Genomic DNA, 23,258 nt, shown 5'->3' with positions numbered 1-23,258 from the left:
TAAAAAAATTCATTTCAGTACAAATTTTAATGACTCAAGCATTTTTCTCCATTTTTCATTTGTATAATTTATTTATTTTTTTTTATAATTAAAGGGGTATAACTGCAAAAAAAAAAAAAAAAGTCCTGTGTACAAAATGCATTGCACACCTGCTTAGATTTCTGTTGCTGTGTGTTGGAAACAGGGCAGTTATGATAATTTTTATTTCCTAAATAATAAGACCATTGTTACTAAAGATATTATTATCAAATATAGTGTCAAAATAAAATGCACCATTTTGAACTGTTTCTAGCTCCCTCCCCCAGTATTGTGTTGAACAGTGTGACAGCATGCCTGCTCTCTGACATTTTTGGTACACCCATTAGGAGATTAATGATAGTAGCCATAGTATGCTACTTTAACAAGTCCTAGATAAATTTAGTTGATTTGAAAAATGGCAATTAAAGTACAGTGCTAGTGAATGTACTGTTCTACACATGAGTAATAATAATTCTAAATTGTGCTATGAATTGGGAAAGAACAAACTTAAAATAGTAGATAATGCAAATGACCTAGCAATTATACAGTCTGATAAGTTCTCACAATAGTGCAGAAAGGCTGCTGGGACTGCACATGTTTTATCTATTATGTACATGAATTTTTACTATTAAGGACAACGAGGTCATCGTGCCATTATAAACTATTGTATATGGGTTTAGTGACCTCGACTCAGGAAGGATGTGTATCTCCTTGAAATGATACTCTGAAAAGCAGCAAGGTTAGTTATTGAGAGAGAGAGAGAGAGAGAGAGAGAGAGAGAGAGAGAGAGAGAGAGAGAGAGAGAGAGAGAGAGAGAGAGAGAGAGAGAGAGAGAGAGAGAGAGAGAGAGAGAGACCAGTTTTGTGGTTTACAAAGTGTTACTGGTTTTGTGGATCTCAAAACCAGATGGATAAATCAAATGACTGTCCCCTTCCCTAAAGGTAATATTAAATAAGCTTTATCGCCTTTAATAATAATGCCCTGGGGTGTTGCAAACCAGCATAGGTTCTGGGACAAACTTTACTGGATGCTACCCTTTTATAACTTTTACATATTGGCTAAGATTCAGGGCCCCTACACAGGACCAAGCCCAAGGCATTGTCAGCTCCCCCAGACTTTCCCTCCCAACACTGCTACTAAATATCATTCATTTGTTTCTGCAGTTTGGATTTTATATGAAATTCTATACATCATTCCATTCAGTGATAGAGTGCAATCAGTTCTAAGAATTTTTACAGTTAATATTTTCTGTCATTAGTTGAGTTACAGTTAAGGTCTTTCTTGATCCTATTTAATCACAATTCTATTACTCACGTCCCCTCTTAATGGGCTTTGTGTAACTAGTCAGGAGAACCTCTCTAGGGTAGTATTAGTGCAAGGAAGCCACAGGCTTTTGCTGTAGTGGCCAGAGAGGGGTGGGGGGGAGAAAGAAAGAAAGAAAGAAAGAAAGAAAGAAAGAAAGAAAAAATTAGATAGGAAAATACAAATTATGCACTTCCCATCATCTGTAATTTTGAAATCACTAATTTCATTATCTCAGCTTCTTATCAGCATGAAGTGCTTTTCATCACTAGAGACTGATGCGAAGTACCTATTCAGTTCATCAGCTTCGTCATCTAAGACTTTCTGAGTATACAAGTGTCTGATCTGATTTGTTTTCTTCTTTGTATTCACATACATGAAAAACTCCTTGTCCTCATTCTTTGCTCTCTTAGCCAGTGCTTTCTCATCTTCAGTCTTGGCCTCCCTAACTTTTTCTGTGGTATTATTACAGATTAACTTGTAGCTATTGTAGGCTTCGGTCATTGCTCTGAAACTTTTCCATACTACTTTTTACTATTCTATTAGACTAGCCAGCTCTGTATTCATTGACCTTATCTTCCTTGTGCATATATTTTCTTAAGTGTATGCATTCGTAACTTCCATGATTATTTTTTTTAAAGGTATTCCATAATTCTAATATATTCACCCTCCCTCTACAATCTACCCAATTAATAGATACCATGTAGTGCCCTACACTATCGTAGTCCCCTTTTCTGAAATTAAAATCTGTGCCTTTACATACTGCAACATCTTTCATTTTCCAACTAATGACTGCATAATCACTGCCTGCTGATGGTTCCTGTACTGTAAGCCCAATGATATGTGATTCGTGAGTAATGATGAGGTCTAGAATAGTTTTACCTTTAGTATTTTCTCTAATGTTGGTACATATAATAGTAATCTAGTTTTTTTTTAAAATTTGTACCCCATGGTGAATTTCTCTCCCACTTATTATTTTTTTTATCATCATCATTAGCCATATGGTGCAAGGAAGCCTGGGGCTTTTGCTGCACCAGCAAAAAAAAAAAAAAAAAAAAAAAAAAAGTTACCATGAGAGAGAGAGAGAGAGAGAGAGAGAGAGAGAGAGAGAGAGAGAGAGAGGGGGGGGGGGGGGAATCGCCAAGGAAGAGAAGAATGATGATATCCAGCTCAAGGACCCTGGGTGTGCCAAGCCCATACTCACCAGATGTGAGCCAGTTGATTAGGGGCAGATTGAGACCAACCATAATAAGACATTCACACTTACTCATCCATTCCATCTGCATGTATAGATTCTCATCATACTCTTCTTGCAATCGTCTGGTCTGTAAATTACTCGCACTCTAATTAATTATATTTTTGTTTCCAATTGAATATGAACATTAGAAGGAAGGGGTTAAATTGCATTGGTCCACTTGATGTCTTTGGTTTAACTGTTGATGATCCTGCTCAGGTTTTTGAGCAGGTTCATCAACAGTGAATACATATTTTGCATCTACATTCACATATGAGGAATTCTTTAGGGAGGGGGATGCCAGAAGTTATCAAACTCTATGTAACATGGAGCTGAATGATTTTGAATATAAGAAGAAAGTGGAAGAGAAATTGTTGAAGTTAAATATAAGAAAGGTACCTGGGGTGGATGGGATCTGTCCAGTTATAATAAGGGAGGCAGCAAAGGAGGTAAGCAAACCCTTAGCAATAATTATGAGAGCATCTTTGAATTCAGGGTCCTGTGGACTGGAGATGTATGAATGTATCTTTAATTCACAAAGGGAGATGAAACGGTGACACGAGTAATTACAGACCTGTTAGTTTAACTTCTGTTCTAGAGAAGATAATGGAGTCACTGGTTAAAGAAATAATGTGGTGGCATCTAGACAGGAGTGCAGTTATACTTCATTCACAGCATGGGTTTGTTATGGGGAGATCTTGTCTGACCAATTTGATTGGATACTGTGATGCAGTGACAAAGAAACTGGATGCAAAAAATAATTTTGATATGATATACTTGGATTTCAGGAAAGCTTTTAATACTGTTGCACATAAAAGACTGCGTACAAATTGGAGCAATGTGGCATTAAGGGAATGTTACTGCTATGGATAAAGGGGTGGTTGAGTAGGAGAAGTGGTTATTAATGGACACTGCTCTTTGCGGACTAATGTTATTTAGTCCACAAAGAAAAATTTTGCTAGCAGGGATAAGGAGGTGATTATCCCATTGTATATGGCAATGATCAGGCATCTTGAGTACTGCATATAGGGCTGGAGACCTCATTTTATGATGGATTTGGAGCTGCTGGAACCAGTACATTGCCATATACAATGAGGTTGGTGAGTGGAACAAGGGGTTCTCTGGCTTCAATTCTGCAAATTGCAGTATCTGGAGACTAGGCACCTGCAGGGTGATCTGATTGAGGTGTTTAAGATATTGAATGGCTTGAGCAAACTATTGCTGATGGGATTCTACCACTTGCTCAGACTATGCACATGAGGGGGCATAAATTCAAATTGAGGAAGGATGTTTGTAGAATAGATATGTGGAAGTGTGCCTTCAGGCAATGGTTGATTGATTACTGGAACAAGCTACCATCCACTGTTGTGGAAATGGATAGTTTTAATAAATTCAAGGAAGAACTAGAAGAATTATTGTAGGGATGAATAGGCAAAATGGGATTGATGAAGGTATATCAGGCTTAATGTCCAAGTTTGCAGTTGATATTTAGGTTGGTAGGGTTGTTAATGACAGTAAGGACTGTACACTACTGCAAGGATCTTGAAAAGTTAAGCAGATTGGCATGACATGCTAACCGAAGTTTAACATTTACAAATGCAAAGTACTGTATATGGGTAGCAGTAACCCCCAGAGTAACATACCAACTGTGTGGTACTACACTCTCAGGGTACTGGAGAATGAAAAAACCTGGGAGTATTTGTGCAGTCAGATATGAAATTTTCTGAGCAGTTCAGACAGGCTGCAAGAGTAGTCCATGGGGTCTTGTCAGTGATATATAGGAATTTTGCTAACAGGGATAAGGAGGTGATTATCTCCTAGTATAAGGCAATGGTCAGGCCACACCTTGAGTACTGCATACAGGTTTGGAGGCCTCATTCTGTACTCTTACTACTTTAGCGAGTACAGAGAAGGGCAACAAGATTAGTGAGTGGAACAAAGGGTTGCTATTATGAAGATAGGCTTAAGTTATGCAAATTGCAGTGTCTGTATACTAGGCACCTGTGAGGTGATCTGATTGAGGTGTACAAGGCCTTGAATGGTTTGAGAAGCTCAGTGCTGATGGGATTCTTCCTCTTGCTCATATTCCGCATCTGAGGGGGCATAAATTCAAATTGAGGAAAGACAGTTGTAGAATAGATGTGCAGAAATTTGCCTTTAGCCAGTGGGTGGTTGATTGCTGGAACTAACTTCCATCTGTCGTTGTGGAAGTTGACAGCTTAAATAAATTTAAGGCTGAACTAGACAAACATTTTACAGTGAATGGTTGGGTGAAACGGGAAGTTTTTTTTTGCATCATATGCCTTTACTAACAGTGACTGAGTTGGTTGGTTTGGTTTTATTTTAGGAGCATTAGCAACTGAGTCCATATTGCTCCGGGGATATGCGGTGGTCATTCCCTGACCTTTCTGCATCCTCCGTATTTGGTGGTCACAGGCTCGAATCCTGGTCTAATCAAGAAACGTGTGCTACGCACTGCTGCTCCTGCCCACCTGGCTATGGAGGCACCACAGTGACTGAGTTAAACTGCATAATATACTAAGGGTACTGTGAACAGTAAACAAATTAAGAAGAAGTTTCAGAATATTTTAATAATATAGATTAGAAATACTGTACTACCATTTGGTAAACTTTTAGCATAATGAGAATTAATGCAATAGATTATTTATTTTCAGGATGGTTACAGTATATCTACTGAAACTTTCCTTATCTCTTCAAGAGGTTGTCTCTAACAGAGTGTATTAGTAGAAATGTAATAACACATGACTGTCATTCCTTTTCTAGATTATAATACAGTTTACTAAATTAGTGCATACACATATTTTCATTCAGTACTGCAATCTATAACATATGCTGTTGTTATTAATTGATGTCTTGAGGTCATAATTGAAAGAATGAGATAGACTAATCTGGCATTGAGTGTTGTTAATTTTATATTTAAGACTCATGTTATTTAAAAAAGATTTAAATAATAAAGAAAAGACAGTATTAATCATTAAATGAAAAGCCCTTAAAAGGAAGGTTTTCATTTGAGTTTGATACCTCTGCTTAATACTGTATTACTAAATTGAAATCAAGACACTTGGCCAGGCCTTTTAGACTGACCTTGTTTTTTTTTTTTTTTTTTTTTTTTAAATAGCAACTTCAGTAGGACTTTACACAGAACTTGGCAGCTTATTGCTCTGAGATTACTGCATGTGGTGCAATTACATATACTTAAAATGTCTTCACAGCATTTATTTGGCACAGGTTAGGGGCTGAATGACATAACCATTTAAATCAAAATGACAATTTAAAACTTGATTAAGCATTCTTTAACTGTCTGTAACTTAATAAAGTACAAACTTAAACTGTTTATGAATACCAAAGTAATTCACTAATTATTTAATTGAAAATTAAGTGGCAAAATATTCTGGATTATTTGTATTATAGGTTTGGTAAACTGTGATTTTTTATTTTTATTTTTTTTTTTATTACATTGATTCTATTTGACATATGTATCCATTAAGATTTCCTTTTTTGAGGTAACCTTGAAATTTCTTTTCTTGATGTGAGCACTGGCCACCTCAGCTTGAAAGCATGTGTTACAATCTGTAGAAAGAGGATACTTAATGGGATGCATTCAGAGCTGTGTGACATTAGAAATGGGTGATGCTGTTGTAGTTCCCACTGTTATAGCCTACCTGATTTGTGTGTACCAGAGCTTAAAATTGTTTTCCGACTTTATATTTCGATATATCACATTAAATTATATCAAGATATCAATTTTCAGTTGTTAAAAATTTATGTAATTACTTAAAAATAATAATAATAAATGGTTGTATCTTAATTTCTGTACCTTGATGTAGTTATGGGGATAAATTTCACACCATTATTCTTTAGGTTAGTAACATATGAATACACTTAAACATCAGGTTAAAAACCATGTGATAGACAAAATATGAGTACATACTTCCTAATGGGTTAAACTTTTGTTCAAGTTCAGAATTATCATTGTTGAATGGCTAGAGCAGAACTTTATATCAGCAACATAAACAAGATCTGATCAGTATTCACAATTCTAGCCCATCAAGAACTACATTTGAAAATGAATGCTTTCTGTACTACTTTCTGTGCATTCTGATATTTAGTCTTCTATTTCTCTGTAGAAACTGTATACTAGTTTCTTAAATGGCTTTAGGGGATATCAGGCAATGCCCTTACTATTGAGATATTGAAGGAGTTATGGGATATTCTATTTTTCACACAAACCATAACACAACATATTAACTGGAAAGATTGATATTGAGCATAAAATCAACTAGGCTCCCAACAGGAACATATCCCAAACTCCACATATCTCAGAAGTCTTGAAGGGCTGAGTTGATATTATTAGTAAACACAATGGATATAATCAACTGTCAAATTGACCCAACAAAATACCATGAAGATGACAGCTGTAGGAAAGAGATCTCTTGCAAAATACCTATCAACTGTTGATGCCGTAATACTTACAAAGCCTTCCACCTGATCTCTTCATAAATGATTAATTCACACTTGCATGGAAACAATTTGAGATCTTCACTTGTGAAAATGAACTATGAGGAAAAGAGAAGAATTATAGCACAGTCACAAAGCAACTGCCATGCCATGTTGAGGAATGATCAAGCCAATAAAGATCTCATTCTGATAGTGACTTCATGCCTTAACAGATTTAAGTTTAAATAAGTAATTATTTTAAATCACTTTACAATTGCATTTTTTTATAAGAATTTGAAATATATTGCTACAAGAATTGTTAGTTGTGCTGTCATGAAAATTAATTGTGTACATTTGTTATGACTACCACAACTTTGGCTTCATTGGAAAATCATTGCTCCTTTAACTCGTTAACGGTGTGTTAATTTTTCCCAAACTATAAAAATTATATGAAAAGGAAGAAAGAGTAGTTGCTTGCTACTCTTGTTGATACAACTATGTCACCCCAGGGGCTCACATCTGGAGAGTATGGGCTTGGCACACCCAGAGTCCTGAGCTGGATATCATCATTCTTCTCTTTCTTAGTGATTCCTTTCTACTTCTCTCTCTCTCTCTCTCGGTAACTTTTTTTGGCTAGTGCAGCATAAGCCTCGGGCTTCCTTGCACCTTATGGTTAATAATAATGACACAACTGGTGTCTTAGTAGTCTGTTCCTTTGGTCTTAGCTATCACATTGACTTGAGAGTTGTATTTGACCTCTTTATTCCCAATAATCCATGAAAGTTCAGAACATCTCACAGGATGTTCTTGTGTTAAGCTGTGTAGGCCCTTCTTGTTGATTTTTAATCTCGGAGACATTTCAGCACCTTTTACTTCTAAAAAGTGTAGATTGTACTGTAGAATACATACTTTTTTTTCTGCTACTATGTAGCCATAGAAAGATTCATCTCAAGTGATACTGCATTTTTTGTTCTTCTCAGGAGTTGAAAAAGCATCTATTTTATCTAAAAACACACTATCCAGCCTATGTTTTCAATCTTGTTGAATGCTTACCTTTCCACCACTATATCAATTTTAGCATTAAGCAGTATTTAATGTCAGTCAGTCATTATAGTGGATGTAGATTTCTATACTCCATGTTGTCTAGAGAACTCTGTTCTTGTACTGTTTGGCATAACTTGAACAGCCACTGGAAAGTCAAACTCTTTCATTGCTCAGATTATCATAGGCTGATTAGCCAAGAGAAGACACCAACAGATTTGGGACTTATGAGGCTAACTGTCTGAGACATAGCTTTGGCCAAATATCTTAACTATTTATATTAGTAAAAATCAGCAGGCTAAACAAATTAGTGCAAAATGCTAATATTAATGATCTCAAACAGCTTTCCTGCACACGGATATAAACTACAGTATTTTATTCTTTCTCTCCCCACCCCACTTCTTTGGTGCATTATGGCCTTTAGTTGCCCCTCTAAAGTTGCATTCTAAAGCCTCCAATGAAAACAACCCCACTTAGCACTCACTCTAATTTGTTTTAGATGTTTACAAAACATACTTTTCTTCACGGACTACAGCATGCAAGGTTTTGTAATAATAGCTTATAATATTTTATCTCATTAAGTTATTTTTAGTATTGAAATTTATGGTAGTAGTTCAATACATGTAATGTGGCTGATAGTTTATGGCTTTTGACTCAGACTTTTAATATTAGGTTAACATTTGATGCATTTTTAATGTTGGCATTTCAAATTACAACTCTGATTGCTTCTGTTAGCAGTCTAATGAATTTTGATTCTAATATAATATATATTTGTGGTTCAAGGTTATAGTGGATATTCAGTGCTATGTGATTGGATTTTCTCCAGCCCACACCCACACATCACCTGTTCAAGGCAAATATTGTGAAAACATTCACATAATTTGCCTTGAACAAGTGATTTTTGCTGTTTGTTTTAAAATATTTACATGAAATGGTGAAGTGTACAAAAAATTTGACAAATAAGAATGATTTATTTTTCACACATGAGAAAATTCAATGTTGCACAGTTGTTCTTTAATCATAATGAGAAATCTATTTAATCAGACATCTGCAGCCATTCCATAACATGTTCCATTTTAATGTTTATAATGGTTTTAGTTTCATAATTGTTTGTTTTCTTTAGAGTAACCATGATAGGATTGTTTTAAATAATTTATTAAAACTTTAGAAACAAAAAGTGAGTGCCATTTATGTATCTATTATGTTAATATTAATATTTGCATAACTTTGTTTTGTTTAAAATTTTGAAAACTTTTGGCTCTTAAACAGATAGTCAAGATGTTGAATTAGATGCAATTTTAGGAGAGCTGTGCTCCCTAGAAACACAGTTTGATCAGGAAATCATGTACAAGTATCCCACAATGCAGAACAATTCTTCGGGAAAATTTTCCCGATCATCCAGTGCAGGAATACATAGTCAAGTTGTTGCAGGTGTTACTAGTGGTGTAATGAACTCTCATCAGACAAATGTTCAGCCTAACCAGAAATTTATTAGCCATAGCCGGTCAAGTTCAGGAGGTACAAGACCAAAGTTTGAAATTGGTGGACTTCATGTCGATTTTGATAGTGAAGATCACATTCGAGGACAAAAATGTGATTTAGGATTGCGAACTGATAGTCCAGATAATGACTCTGCCTTTTCTGATAATGTTTCTATGCTATCTTCAGAGTCTTCAGCTTCCTCTGGTGGTGTACCTAGGACTGAGACATCTAGTCAGTGTATGTCATCACAAAGTAGCAGTATGTCACTTGCATCATCCCCAACACAGGTATGAATATTTAAAATTAATCAATATTAATTAATCATTTGAATTTTTAATTATTCACAAAAATACCATTAATTAACATTAATGATTTTTTAATGGATTTAAGAGAAAATTGAGGGGGAAAAAAACTTTTGATAGAATTTCTGAATTGTTGCACTGAAAAGCCACTGCTTAATTACATGTATTTGTATGAAAAGAATTTATAATTATTTGATTGGAATGTTGTTTTTCATCAGCAGAAAGTAATATGCAGCTTTTCATAAGAAAAGCAAGCACCACATATAGTATCCATATAATGTGGTGAGTGTATCCTTGGAAATTAAAATTACCTTTTGTCTCAAACTGTGCTAGCTAAAAAAATTTCATCTGAACATGTGACAATTCAGTATAGTTTGCTTTTGATAAAGTGTTGTCAACACACACACACACACACACACACACACACACACACACACACACACACACACACACACACACACACACACACACACACACACACACACACACACAGGCCTCAGTTACTTTTTATCTTCAACACTAATTTAAAAGAGCCTCAGCCTCTCTGTTATACTAATTAACTTGTTGTATTTGACTTTTTTCATCACAAAATGTTAAAATATTTCGTGTCAGCATTACTTACATTTGTGTTTGTTGCTTTTTTAACCACAGTGAGATTGAATTAGTTCCTTATAACATTAATACAATTCTAAAAGAACTGAAAATGATGCTTGTGTTTAATAAATTTGTAACTAAAAGAAATAACACTAGATATATTTCCTCTAATTAGAGAAGTGGTATATCTAGCTATTAATGAGCATGTAATAGTTTTAGCTATATATGCATGGACCAGTTTGTGCATGTTTGTATTCCTTTATCCCCCATAGCTATTAGAATATATCAACCAAAGACTGCATGCTATCCATCTTGAAGTGGAGAATGAAAATTTTTTGCCCGTAAGTAATTATTCATATGAGATGCATTGTATACTTTCTTTGGCTTTACCTGTTTCTTTTAATTAAATATGCATTTTTAAATTTATAAAGTAGCTGATGCTGTTTGATCATTTCAAAATTATGAAAAATACAAGAACTTCCCCCCCCCTCTCTTTTTGCAATTCATACAGAGTTTAAACTGTCTAGTAATGCAGTGGTCCTCTCACGTCAGAAAACAAACATTCATTTCTGAGTTATTTGCATTATTTTCAAATAAATGGCTTCACTGGAATGAGGCATAATTTATACAACCTGTTTTTGATTTATTTTTATCTTTTTTATTTTGGTATTTACTGGTCCCTGCTATCTGATGAAGGGCTAGTAAGTCCTGAAATGGGTTGTTAAGGCAACCCATTGAAACATAAAATTTGTTCTGCTCCGAGCATTAAGATCATTGCACTTACTTAGACAATTTAAATTCTGGTGACAACAAAAAACAAGAGCATACAAGGAAGTCCTTATATTTTCATAAATATGTATGTTTTATTGTTAATTACTCATAAATGGTAAGACTAATGGAAGAAACACAATGGCTCAATACTCCAGCTTATTAGTCTGGTGTTGCAATTGCCTTTTTCATTTTGAAAATTATGTTGTGAACATAGGTTGTGCTAGTATGATATTGCTAGTTTATCATCAGAAAGTTAAATTAAATTTGATTTTCAGTTATTAAAATATGAAATGGATTATTAGAACAGATTCAGATTGATATAAATAATTTCTGAAATCTTTATTTAACCACCATTCTTAGCCCATGAATAAAAAACAGTATTTCTGATTTTAAGAGCAAGTAAAATAATGGAATTCATTTCTTTTTCAATACTGTTAATAGATTTAAGAGATGTACATTAAAATAGTTTTAGTTACTTGGTACTTGAGGCTATCACAGACATTCTTTCAAATATGCCAAGCTGTGCTTGCTACCCGGGAGTCTAAAACGCTGATGGAACTGATATTCGGTTGACACTGAAATTAAGTGGACCTAATTTTGGCAAAGTCCAGTTGGTCTGTGATAGCCAAATCCTTTGCTTGTACCTTCATTATGGTTGGACCACTTGTAACCCCTGGGTATAACCCCATGTGTAAGTCCAGAAATACGGCATCTATCATACTGGAGATGACAACCCAGGTGTTGAACCAACATAAGCAGAGGTCAAAATGTGGCATTTACACCACATGGACAAATGCCGCCATCCCCCTCTATATTATTAGGTACAAATAACCATACACGTTATCAGTGGTATGAGGTATGTACAGAAAGTAAAAATCCAGACCCTCCACAAAGTATGCAAATGTTGGGAAATAAAATTTTATTCAATAACTATTACATGGTAATCATCACTAGGAACTATGTAAGAATAAACAAATACCATGGAGAGAAAACTGCACCTTTTTGTCTAAATAGCTTATGGTATTTTCCATAGTGTGTGTGTGTGTGTGTGTGTGTGTGTGTGTTCGTTCCCTGCAGCATAAATTCGACCAGCATCACCTTTTCTGTCTCAGAAAATAGTAACCATGAAATTTATCATCAAACTTGTTTATTTCTTCATTCAAGGTGAGCTTGTATACTTCACTGTAATGATTGGTGTTTACTTTTCAGGGTGTAATGGCTAATCCTGGTCTTATCACCACTAACTCTTCTGTCTAGCCAGGAATGACTTCCTCTGTATAGCACTGTATAAATGTTAATGTACTTGCCATGTTTCCCTTTATGAGCATTGGTTAACATTTTTGGTGCATCTGGCACACAATTTACAGTACAGTAGTTTATATATCATTTCACAGTTTCTTGAAGTCATCAGGGAAACTGTTGTGAAGAGAAAATTGTTTCCCCCTCCCCCATTTCTTTATTTATTTTCCAAATTGGACTGTCACCAATAATGGATTGTCTTCTGCTTCTTTTTTCCATTGTGGATACTAGTCCTCTTCTTCATTAAATGTATAGCATCACTTTGCTATATTGTGGTGATTCATAACATTTTAACCATGAATTAAACGTACTAACTACCAATGAAAGTTGCTAGACCAAACAATCCTACCATTTAAAATTCTGATAACAGAGCAAAGGGGGACATTTTAAGGATGAGCATGTTGTGCCCAAAAATATTTAGTTGAATCTTTCAGTAGGTGTTATTGCCAATGTCAGTAGGTTTGAGGCCAGCCAATTTCTGTACTAGGTTATATTTTTAACAGTTCCTTTCTTTTTACATTTTATCCATTTAATTAAATTGATACTATATTTTTCCATAAGTTGTCTGTTCTGCTTCCCATTTCTGAGTGCAAAAACTTCTGTCCAGATTTTTTTTTTTTGCCTTCAGCCTTCAATGGATAAGTAAGTACTTTGTTTTTTAGTGGTTTGCATGGCACAGGACCATAAGATTTCAACCCAGCCTTTCCTGGCATTTTTTTCTTTATATTTTAAGATATAATTGTGTTCAATCATTTATCTTTTGACATTTTAGTTCATAAAAGTGATAGGTGGGAGCACACATTGCAAAGGAGACGAGATTCAAACAAACTGTGTACTATTATATGATTTCAGAAATCATTACTTTATTTCAATGCAGAGCACAGTGTTATGTAATTGGATTATAATTCCAATATATTTTGTTTCCTTTGCCCCCACACTTTTAGGTTAAGTGAAGGCCAACAACCATCAGAAAAAATGCTTTATAGGATGGGTTTACATTCTATAATTTTATGTTAGAAAAATGGATATGAGTAAACAAAATGTCATTAGTAATTGAAGGCATTTATTATTATTGATATCATTAATATTTAATTTTATGATAGGTTATTGGTTTCAGATATTTATTTGTTATTATTTTTTTTTGTGTTCTATGTAAATTGTGCTAACATTTCTTATACTGCTCAGACATACAAGGTGTCTGTAGCAATGGCCTCATTTCTAGTTTATTTTTTTATCATGGCAGTGATATTTTTTTTTTTTTTTTTTTTTTTTGGACATCACAATGATTTTTTAAGCCCCTTCCCTCTCCTGATAAAAACCTAAAATAAATTAGTCTCACAAATAAAACTGTATTTTTTGGGCACATTTTAGTAGCACCCCGCCCAACATGTGTTTATGTTTGTGCCTAAAAAAATGTGAATTCCATTATTCATTCAGTTATTTTCCAAATATAAGGGGGGGGGGTGGAGAGAATACATAAATTCCATAAAATAAGTGAGCAAGATGAGAAGAGTTTGATCACATGTTTTGAACACTCACCCAAATATGGGGTGCTTGGTTCTAAACTTGAATAATAAAATCTGAAAAATCAATTTTTCCTAAAAGAATAATATAATCTTTTATCTCACAAGGACTACCTCTTTTATGAAATGTATAATAGAGGAATCGGTAAAAATTAAAGTGGCAAAAAAGCACCTATTACTTGCATATACAATTTCATTCTGGAAATATTTAAAGATAAGTTCTGTTATCAGAACTTATCTTTAAAGCTTTTGCAGAATCCATGTATTTGTTCAGTGGAATAATGTAGCAGATATAATGAAATTACTGAAAGTGTTAGCAAACAAGAAAAGGTATTAAAATTAAAAATATTAGACTGGGTTATGGATTCGGGGTATTACTAGTTATAGCAGAAAAAACTGGGAACCATAATGAAATATAGACAAATATATTATTGTCGGTGTATTAGGTGGAGGTGCTGAACTGTCAGGTGTAATTACCATGGAAAAATTGAGAACACATGCAAGGTAAAAACAAATTACCTGAAATAAAATGAAATTAAAGTTTAACATAAAATAAATGATAGTACCTAAAGCCGTGGGTCCTAGGACTTTAATTACTTCGTCAATGGGGATGAAGTAGTAGTTAGAAGTAGTTTCCATGTTGATGAAGTTGTTAAAGTCCTAGGACCCACATCTTTAGGTACTATCATTTATTTTTATGTTAAACTTTAATTTCATTTTATTTCAGGTAATCTGTTTTTACCTTGCATGTGTTCTCAATTTTTCGATGATAATTACATCTGACAGTTCAGAACCTCCACCTAATACACTGATAATAATATATTTGTCTATATATATATATATATATATATATATATATATACTTGGGTTGTGCTCTACACTGTTCCACACATGGAAAGAGCTCAACAGAAGAGAAAAATAGAAAAAATTAGCTATCAGTTAGGAATTGTTTTAAAAGTTTTTTGGAACAGTTTATGGAAGTAACATAGTAGATTTATTATTTTACTTTTTTTTTATTTGAATAGTAACATATTTTTCTTTCCACTGTAAGAGTCATATACAAAAGCAAACATACTTGAAATTGCCAATGATTATACTGACTCATTTTGTTCTGTTCTCCTCTTTTTTGACTTTAAAAAACTTTTTTATTGGCCTTATTCCAAAAATTTTGTAACAAAAAACCATCATGCGAAAAGCGTCACAGAAGTGACATTATCTTCAGCTTCTGCCAGAAGCGAATTATTGTAACTTGTATTGTTGCAGTCATATTTGTATGATGGCAACAATAATTTATCTTCTATTGGACCAAATTTAATGAAATTTTGCATGGAGCTTCATCTTAGCTCTGTCTAGAGGAAAAACTTTCAAACTTCTGAAAATTGCAGTAGTTTTTCCAGGATAGTGAAAAATATGAACATGTGATCAAGGAAATTTTCTCACGTAATAAATGGGATAATGTGGACGTATAGCATATCGTTGGAAAGCTAAGGAATTTAGAAACAGAAATATTAAGGTTTTAAGATACAAAAAAACTTTTGTAAACTGGGAAATGCGTTAATTTGAAAACGCATTTGGTTTCAAGTCACCTGGTGTTTTCACATTGAATGTAATTTTTTTCTTTACAATTAAATTCTGAGGTTGGAAAAGAGTTCTGCACATTTATGAAAACATTTTTCAACTTGCACATCCATCAGATCTTTCAATAAATACTACATGTAATAGAACAACTATAGATGGTGTATTTAGTCATGAACTAGAATCTCTCCAATGTAAAAATTATATATCCTATTTTAGTCTGATGGTTACAGAAGGTGTTTTTTTTTTTTTCCTCTCTCTCTTATCTTTTGACAGGCTGAACAGGCTGCACGTATTAAGGCAGAAAAGATTAAAATTGCTCTTGAGAAAATCAGAGAAGCTAGCATCAAAAAGGTAGTAGTTTTTATTGTTTCATTTATATTTATATTCATATTTAACTTCTGCAGTTACATTTCAGCGTATTCAAAAAAAAAAAAAAAAAAAAAAAAATCTGTGTATTACAACAGATTTATTTACTGTTCTTCTTTTAACGCCTTATTTTCCATTATATTCTTTCACTTCACCTTTTCAATGAGTTTTCTCAGCATTGCATTCCAATTAGTAACTTAAGTCCTTTAGAAAACACTTGAAATAAAGATTGAAGCAAAAGAGCTTGACAATATTGTTTCTAATGAAATTCAAAATGCCTAAAACTAAATTAGTAGCTAGACATAACCATTATTGAGAACCAAGTAATTTTACTGTGAAAATGTCCTTCTGTTCAGCTTAATAGTTTATTTCTTAACACAAGTGCTCCACATAGTATCATGTAATATCCTTCACATCATATGATCATAATATTTAATAAATATATTAATATTTATCTCATTTTGAACTTTGAAATGTGAGGGTGCATGCAGTCTGCAATTTGTCATGCAGCTTTTAAAAGTTAGTGAGACTTCCAGTATCACTAACTTTTGAACTGCTTGGAGAACTTCATGTCTGACTGTATCGTAACACCCAAGTCTCTTTCCTCCATATGAAATTACCTAAATTGGTTCACTAAATTTTATAAAAATTCATAAATTACACACTGAACAACAAAGAATTTTTTCTATATAAAATGTGAAGGACTTTAGTGTTGATTTCAAATATGCAGCCCATTTTTTCCCGTAGAACTTTCAGTTCACAAGATACTTCACATTTTAGTTTTTATGTACTTAAATTTTGGTCTGCCTGTTTTGTTAGTTGGACTAATGATTGAGATATTTTGGAGCCAAGAGTTTTCTAGATCATGCTATAGTGGTCAGTTTTTTTTCCAGCAGATTCTCGACTATTCTCCCCCCCCACAAATATCTGACAGATACAGCAAACCTCCCAGACAGTTCAATCAGTGTGAGTTGTAATTGCATAAGTTAACGTTGTTACATATTAGTAACCTTTGTTCATGTTTAGTGCCAATTGAACATGCTTTTAAAATATAATATCAATGTATTAATTCATCAGATAGCTTTTGTTATATGTGTAGTGATTAGATAATTAATTCTCACAGTTTATAATGCCCTATTAAAGAAAGCATATGAACTTTACTTTAGTTGCAAATTAGGTGATCAGTACAAGAATTGGGCTCTTCATATATCCTGCACTAATTGTAATACTTGTAAAATACTTCATTTTTTCCTGCAACAACAGAGTAGACAACCATAAAAAAAAAAAAATCAAAAAAATCTTTTTGTGAAAATTTATTACAATCCTACCAAAGTCTCAAAAAATATTTCTTCCATTCCTATTTTTCAAACTTTTTTTACAGAAAACTTTGGACAAATTAGTGATGAGCACAGTAAGTGTTTTCATCCAAATATTGCTATCATTGAGAAGTGTTACCAGAAAGGTGGAAGCCCATATGCTGGCAGACCATTGTTGGACATTGATGAGAGAGACTCGTCATCATTATTGCAAAAGAATAAACAAATGAAAAAAAAAAAAAAAAAAGAATAAATAATAACTTGTTGTACATGTTAAAATTTCATTAAAAGTTTTAATAAGCATAACCTGCATTTCTCTCTAACTCTGTGGTTAATAGGCAATATATGACTTCAAATTTGGATTCATCTCATCAAGATGAATCCAAATTTGAAGTCATATATTGCTTTTTTTCAAGCTAGGAGATACTGGCTACACATGCTTCAGTTTAAAAAAAAATGTCATTTCATTTATAAGATTATGATATACCACTTTCTGCAACAGCAGCCTAAATAGTTTTGAAATTTTATTTTATGTGGTTTGTTAGTCAACATATTGTATATTCTTGTGCAATGGTCAAATGCACTAAATTTTTGTTTGTAAATTTCTTTCAGGGCTGCTATACTTATTATTATTATTATTATTAGCCATATGGTGCAAGGAAGCCTGAGGCTTATGCTGCACCAGCCAAAAAAAAAAAAATATATATATATATTTCTGAGTTACCCTATGAGAGAGACAGAGAGAGAGGAATCACCAAGAAAGAGAAGAATGATGATATCCAGCTCCGAACCCTGGGTTTGGCAAGCTCATACTCACCAGATGTGAGTGTGCAGCGTATAATTTTTAGTTTTAAACCTCCTGATTTAATCTCTCTTTCTTTCCCACTTTTTTTTAGATTATCAGTGAGGAAAATGTAAAATTCAGAATTCTGTCCGGATTTTTGAGTTCCCTGATCCTAGGATTAAGTATGGTAATCCTACCTACCAAGTAGTGGGTAGGGGCCCACCTTTAGCCCAGATAAGGGCAGCCACAACACAGCGAAGCATTGGGTTCACGAAAGCGTTCCACAGGTATTTCCATCCATGCTTGCTGCACTGCTGTCCATAATTTTGTCGTATTCCTGGGTGCAGGATCCAAAGCTCGAACGGACCTTTCCACAGCATCCCATAGATGCTCCACAGGGTTCATGTCTGGTGAATGGAGGTGGGGGGTGGGGGCATTCCATGGTGGTAAAATCTGCGGAATGTCTTTGAACCATGTTCTAGTCACCACGGCTCTGTGAGAGGTGCATTGTCTTGCTGGAAGAGTCCATTGTCCTGTGAGTGCATGATGACTATGAAGGGATGCAGATGGTCTGCAAGGATGGACATGTAACCTGGACCATTCAGAAATGCATCTAGATGAACCAGAGGTCCCATTGTGTGCCAATTGAACACACCCCAGACCATTACTGAATCTTCTGAATAGCTCCTTGTTGACGTGACGGATGCATAGCCTCGTGCAGTTTCTGCCAGATACTCACCCTCCCACCTGCTCGAAATAACTGAAAATGGGACTTGTTAGACCAGGAGACCAGTCTCCAACCATCTGAGGTCCAGTCAGTGCCGATCTTGTTTCACCCAGTTGAGGCATAGAGTCCTGTGTCATGGTGTTAGCAATGAGACTCTGGTGGATCAGCGGCTCCCATAACCTATTGTGGCTAATGATTGCCTAATGATCTTGGTGGAGATGTTTCTGGAAACTCTCTTGTTGAAGTCAGCAGTGATTTATGCCACTGTCACTCTCCGATTGGCTGAAACAAGGCAAGACAGACGTCTACAGCCACACTTATCCATCACCTCTTTCTGCCCACAGTACTGTCCATGATGAGATAGTATTCCATAAATGGCATATTCCCAATACACTCTTGATACAGTCAAACAGGGATAGTCCAATTTCTGTACCACCTCTGTGATAGTGATCCATGGGTCGGGCACCCAATATCATCCCTCTTTCAAAGTTGGTTAACTCATGATGTTTATCCATACTTAGTTAGTTAGTTATTTATTTGGTTTTTAGGAGCATTAGCAACTAAGGCCATATTGCTCCGGGATGTGCGGTGGTCATTCCCTGACCTTTCCGCATCCTCCGTATTTGGTGGTGACGGGCTCGAACCCCGGTCTAATCAAGAAGCGTGTGCTATGCACTGCTGCTCCTTCCCACCTGACTACGGAGGCACCCGTTTATCCATACTGACATCGAATTACTATCTATGTAAATGCAGTGATGCAGTGTACTTATATTCCTGCCAAGCTGTGGGTTCCTCCACTAGTGAGAGGGGTAACAGCGTCACTTTGCCCAGGATCCTGATATCCCATAAATTCTGTCCTTTCCGTGTACATTAACTTTCCATTCGCTCAAAAAGTTTGTCTAGCTGTCAACTTCCACAACGACAGATGAAATTTTGTTCCAGCAATCAACCACCCACTGGCTAAAGGCAAATTTCCACACTTCTGTTCTACAACTGTCTTTCCTCAATTTGAATTTATGTCCCCTCAGGTGCAGAACCTGAGCAAGAGGAAGAATCCCATCAGCTTGTGCTTGCTCAAACCACTATCAGATCACCTCGCAGGTGCCTAGTGTACAGACACTGCAATTTGCAGAACTTAAACCTATCTTCATAATAGCAACCTTTTGTTCCATTCACTAATCTCGTTGCCCTTCTTTGTCCTCATTCTAGTAATGTGAGTACAGAATGAGGCCTCGAGACCGGTATGCAGTACTCAAGGTATGGCCTGACCATTGCCTTGTACAAGGGGATAATAACCTCCTTATCCCTGCTAGCAAAATTCCTATATATCATTGACAAGACTCCATGAGCTACTCCTGCAACCTGTCTGCACTGTTCAGGAAATTTTATATCTGACTGCACAATTACCCCAGGTCTTTTTCATTCTCCACTACCCTGGTGTAGTAATGCACAGTTGGTATGTTACTCTGGGGTTATTTATATGCAGTACTTTGCATTTGTCAATGTTAAACTTCAGTTGGCATATCTCAGCCCATCTGCTCAACTTTTCTAGATCCTGTTGCAGTAGTGTACAGTCCGTGCTGTCATTAACAACCCTACCAACCTTCGTATTGTATTGTCTGCAATCTTGGACATTAAGCGTGATATACCTTCATCAAATCAATATCATTGATAAATATAGAAAACAACAATGGGCCACGGACTCCTGGGGGAGTTCCACTAATAACATTAGTCCATGAAGAGTAGCATCCATTGATTACCACTCTGTGTTCTCCTACTGAACCATACTTTTATCCATTGCAGCAAATTGCTCTTACTGCCATACTGCTCCAACATGTACAGTAGTCTTCCATGTGCAACAGTATCAAAGGTTTTCATGTGAAATCAAAATTATTTTTTGCATCCAGTTCCTTCGTGACCACATCATAGTATCCAATCAAATTTGACAGACAAGTAAAAAAAAAAAAAAAAGTAAAGTGCAGCCATTATCAACCCACTGCAGGATGGAAGCCTCCTCAACAATTCATGCTGAGGGAAATGGACCATAATCTGCCACGCTGGTCCAGTGCAGGTTGGCAGATCGACCGTATTCAGCAGTCAGGGGCTTGAACCCCGGTCTACTCAAAGAGCGTGTGCTACTGCACTCCCGCTCCTGCCCACTCGGCTACGGAGACTTCCCCTTAACAAACCTATGCTGTGTCCAAACTATAACTGCAGCCTTGAATGATCCTGCAATGCTTCTTTAATGAGTGTGTCCACTATTTTCCCCAGAACAGGTCTATAATTACTCATGTCATCTTATGATCCCACTTTGTGAATTGGGGATACATTTTCACATCTCCAGTCCATGGGACCTCCCCCAAGTCCAAGAATGTCCTTATAATCATGGTTAAGGGTGTTCTTACTTCCTTTTCTGCCTCCTTTAATATAACTGGATAGATCCCATCCACCCCAGGTGCCTTCCTTATGTTTAACTCCAGTAATTTCTCCTCCACTTTGCTCTCAGTTATTACAGAATCATTTAACTCCCTGTTAGAGTTCAATAAGCCTCTGGCCTCCACTGCCTACAGAATTCCTCGTGTGAATGTAGATGCAAAATACTCATTCAGTTTGTCAGCTACCTGTATCCATCAACAATAGAGCAGAATCATCAACAATCTAACCATCAATATCAAGTGTACCAATCTGATTCATCCCCTTCTTTCTAGAGTTTACACAAGTAAAGAAGTCTTTACTTTTTTCTTTGCATCCTTTGCCAAAGATTTCTTGTAATCTGCCTTTGCTTGCCTAACCTCCTTTGTGACTTCATTACAGACTATCTTATATCTACTATACACATCTCTCCTGTAATTTTTATGAATCCCATACATTTGTCTTCTCTGCCCCGAGTCTCATTAGTTCATCTGACATCCATTTAGGCATAAACCTTGAATAGTATTTCTTAGTGGGTATGAAAAGCATAGTAACTTCCAAGATTAATTCCTTGAATGCTTCCCATTTAGAATTTGCTGTTGGTATTATCATCAGTTGGTTCCACTGTAGAGAATTTAAAAACTGTCTGAGACCACTGGTGTCACCTTTATGAAAGCAAAAACCCTTCCCTTTACCCCTGATGGTAGTTACATCTTTGAGTAAATCCCACATTAGTACACTGTGGTCACTGCCAACTAGTGGTTCTTTTATCTACAGATTCTTAATGCATGAATAATCACTGCTGATAACTAGATCAAGAGTATTATTCTCTTGTTGCCTTTCTAATGTGTTGCTGTAGAAAACAGTCTTCCATTAAAATCACAAAAGTCTTGCTAGTGTGTGAGTGATGAACTGAAGAGTTCCAGTCTATATCTGAGAAGTTAAAATCCCCCATTATAAGACAATCTGATTTACTGTCCCACTCTTATTTCTCTGTACAGCTGTTCATTGTACTTATCAGAATCATTAGGCCTATAACACACTCCTACTCTCAACTTTGTTTTCCCAGTGCTTGTTACACCAAACTCACTAAGCACTGTACTCTCCACCCATGTCACTGGATGCACTTCCTTAGATTTTGTGTTTCTTAACTAACAACAAGACCTCCTCCTCCCTTTCTATCCTGTCTGCCCTTTTTGTACACATTGTACTCCCCAAATACCCTTTTACAAAGTATAAAACGAGAAACACACATAGTAGTGCCTGAAAGCAAACTATTTTGAATGTATGCAAATAACAAGGGACATGTGAAGCCATTTTAAATAACCAGAAGATAAATAAGTTAGATAATATATATGCTTTGCACTACCATTTATGTACATTAGAATTATTTTTACATTATAGTATCATTATAATTTGCTATGATATTTAATGAAATTCCATTAAAGATATCTTTGAAAATAATAAACAAATAATCTGAAACATCTATTAAATATTGTTGGTTTTCTGTTTGTCTGATTTCAGTTAATATCTTAGCAAATATTTTTAAGAGCCAAATGTAATTTTCACTGTAAATAGAGTTGTTACATGTGGAAAGATTGATATCTAATGGACATGCCCCACATTAGATATTTAGGAATTCACACTCATAAAAAGTGTTCACCACTGGCAACCTAAAAACATACTTTTAGAAACTGTATGAACAGTTTGGAGAAATTATTTTTTTTCATCACAAGTTTTCATTTATTTTAATTTTCCTGTTATTTATAGTAAAACTCATTGATGTGTATTAAAAACAAGCATCGCAGAATAAATTCACAATGTTGTTGGATTAAGTGAAAATTATAATGAGATGAATTTCTTTTTCAGCTTTTCATTAAAGCATTCAGTGCAGATAATAGTGCCAAAAGTTTATTGGTTGATGAACGTATGACAGTAGGCCATGTGTGTCGAATGTTGGCTGAAAAAAATCATGTTCCAATGGACACTAGATGGGCTATTGTAGAACACATTCCAGAGCTTTATATGGGTTTGTATTAATTTATATTATG

General features: G+C 35.1%; 1 protein-coding gene across 2 annotated transcripts in view; it reads left to right on the top strand.

The window, feature by feature from the left end:
• Positions 1 to 23,258, top strand: part of LOC150079384 (uncharacterized) — a 202,521-nt gene that overhangs the window by 135,113 nt on the left and 44,150 nt on the right. For both annotated transcript variants that reach the window (XM_090382599.1, XM_090382598.1), the window contains exons 3-6: positions 9,323 to 9,822; positions 10,704 to 10,772; positions 15,876 to 15,953; positions 23,077 to 23,236. In XM_090382599.1, coding sequence (XP_090238725.1) covers positions 9,323 to 9,822; positions 10,704 to 10,772; positions 15,876 to 15,953; positions 23,077 to 23,236 — 807 coding nt within the window. The remainder of the gene's footprint in view (positions 1 to 9,322; positions 9,823 to 10,703; positions 10,773 to 15,875; positions 15,954 to 23,076; positions 23,237 to 23,258) is intronic.

Source organism: Mastigoproctus giganteus, chromosome 10 (assembly GCF_048544385.1).
Source record: "Mastigoproctus giganteus isolate SK-2022 chromosome 10, ASM4854438v1, whole genome shotgun sequence".
Lineage (NCBI taxonomy): Eukaryota > Metazoa > Arthropoda > Arachnida > Uropygi > Thelyphonidae > Mastigoproctus > Mastigoproctus giganteus.
The sequence above is the reverse complement of the archived record's forward strand: the minus strand, read 5'-3'. Positions and strand labels throughout refer to the sequence as shown.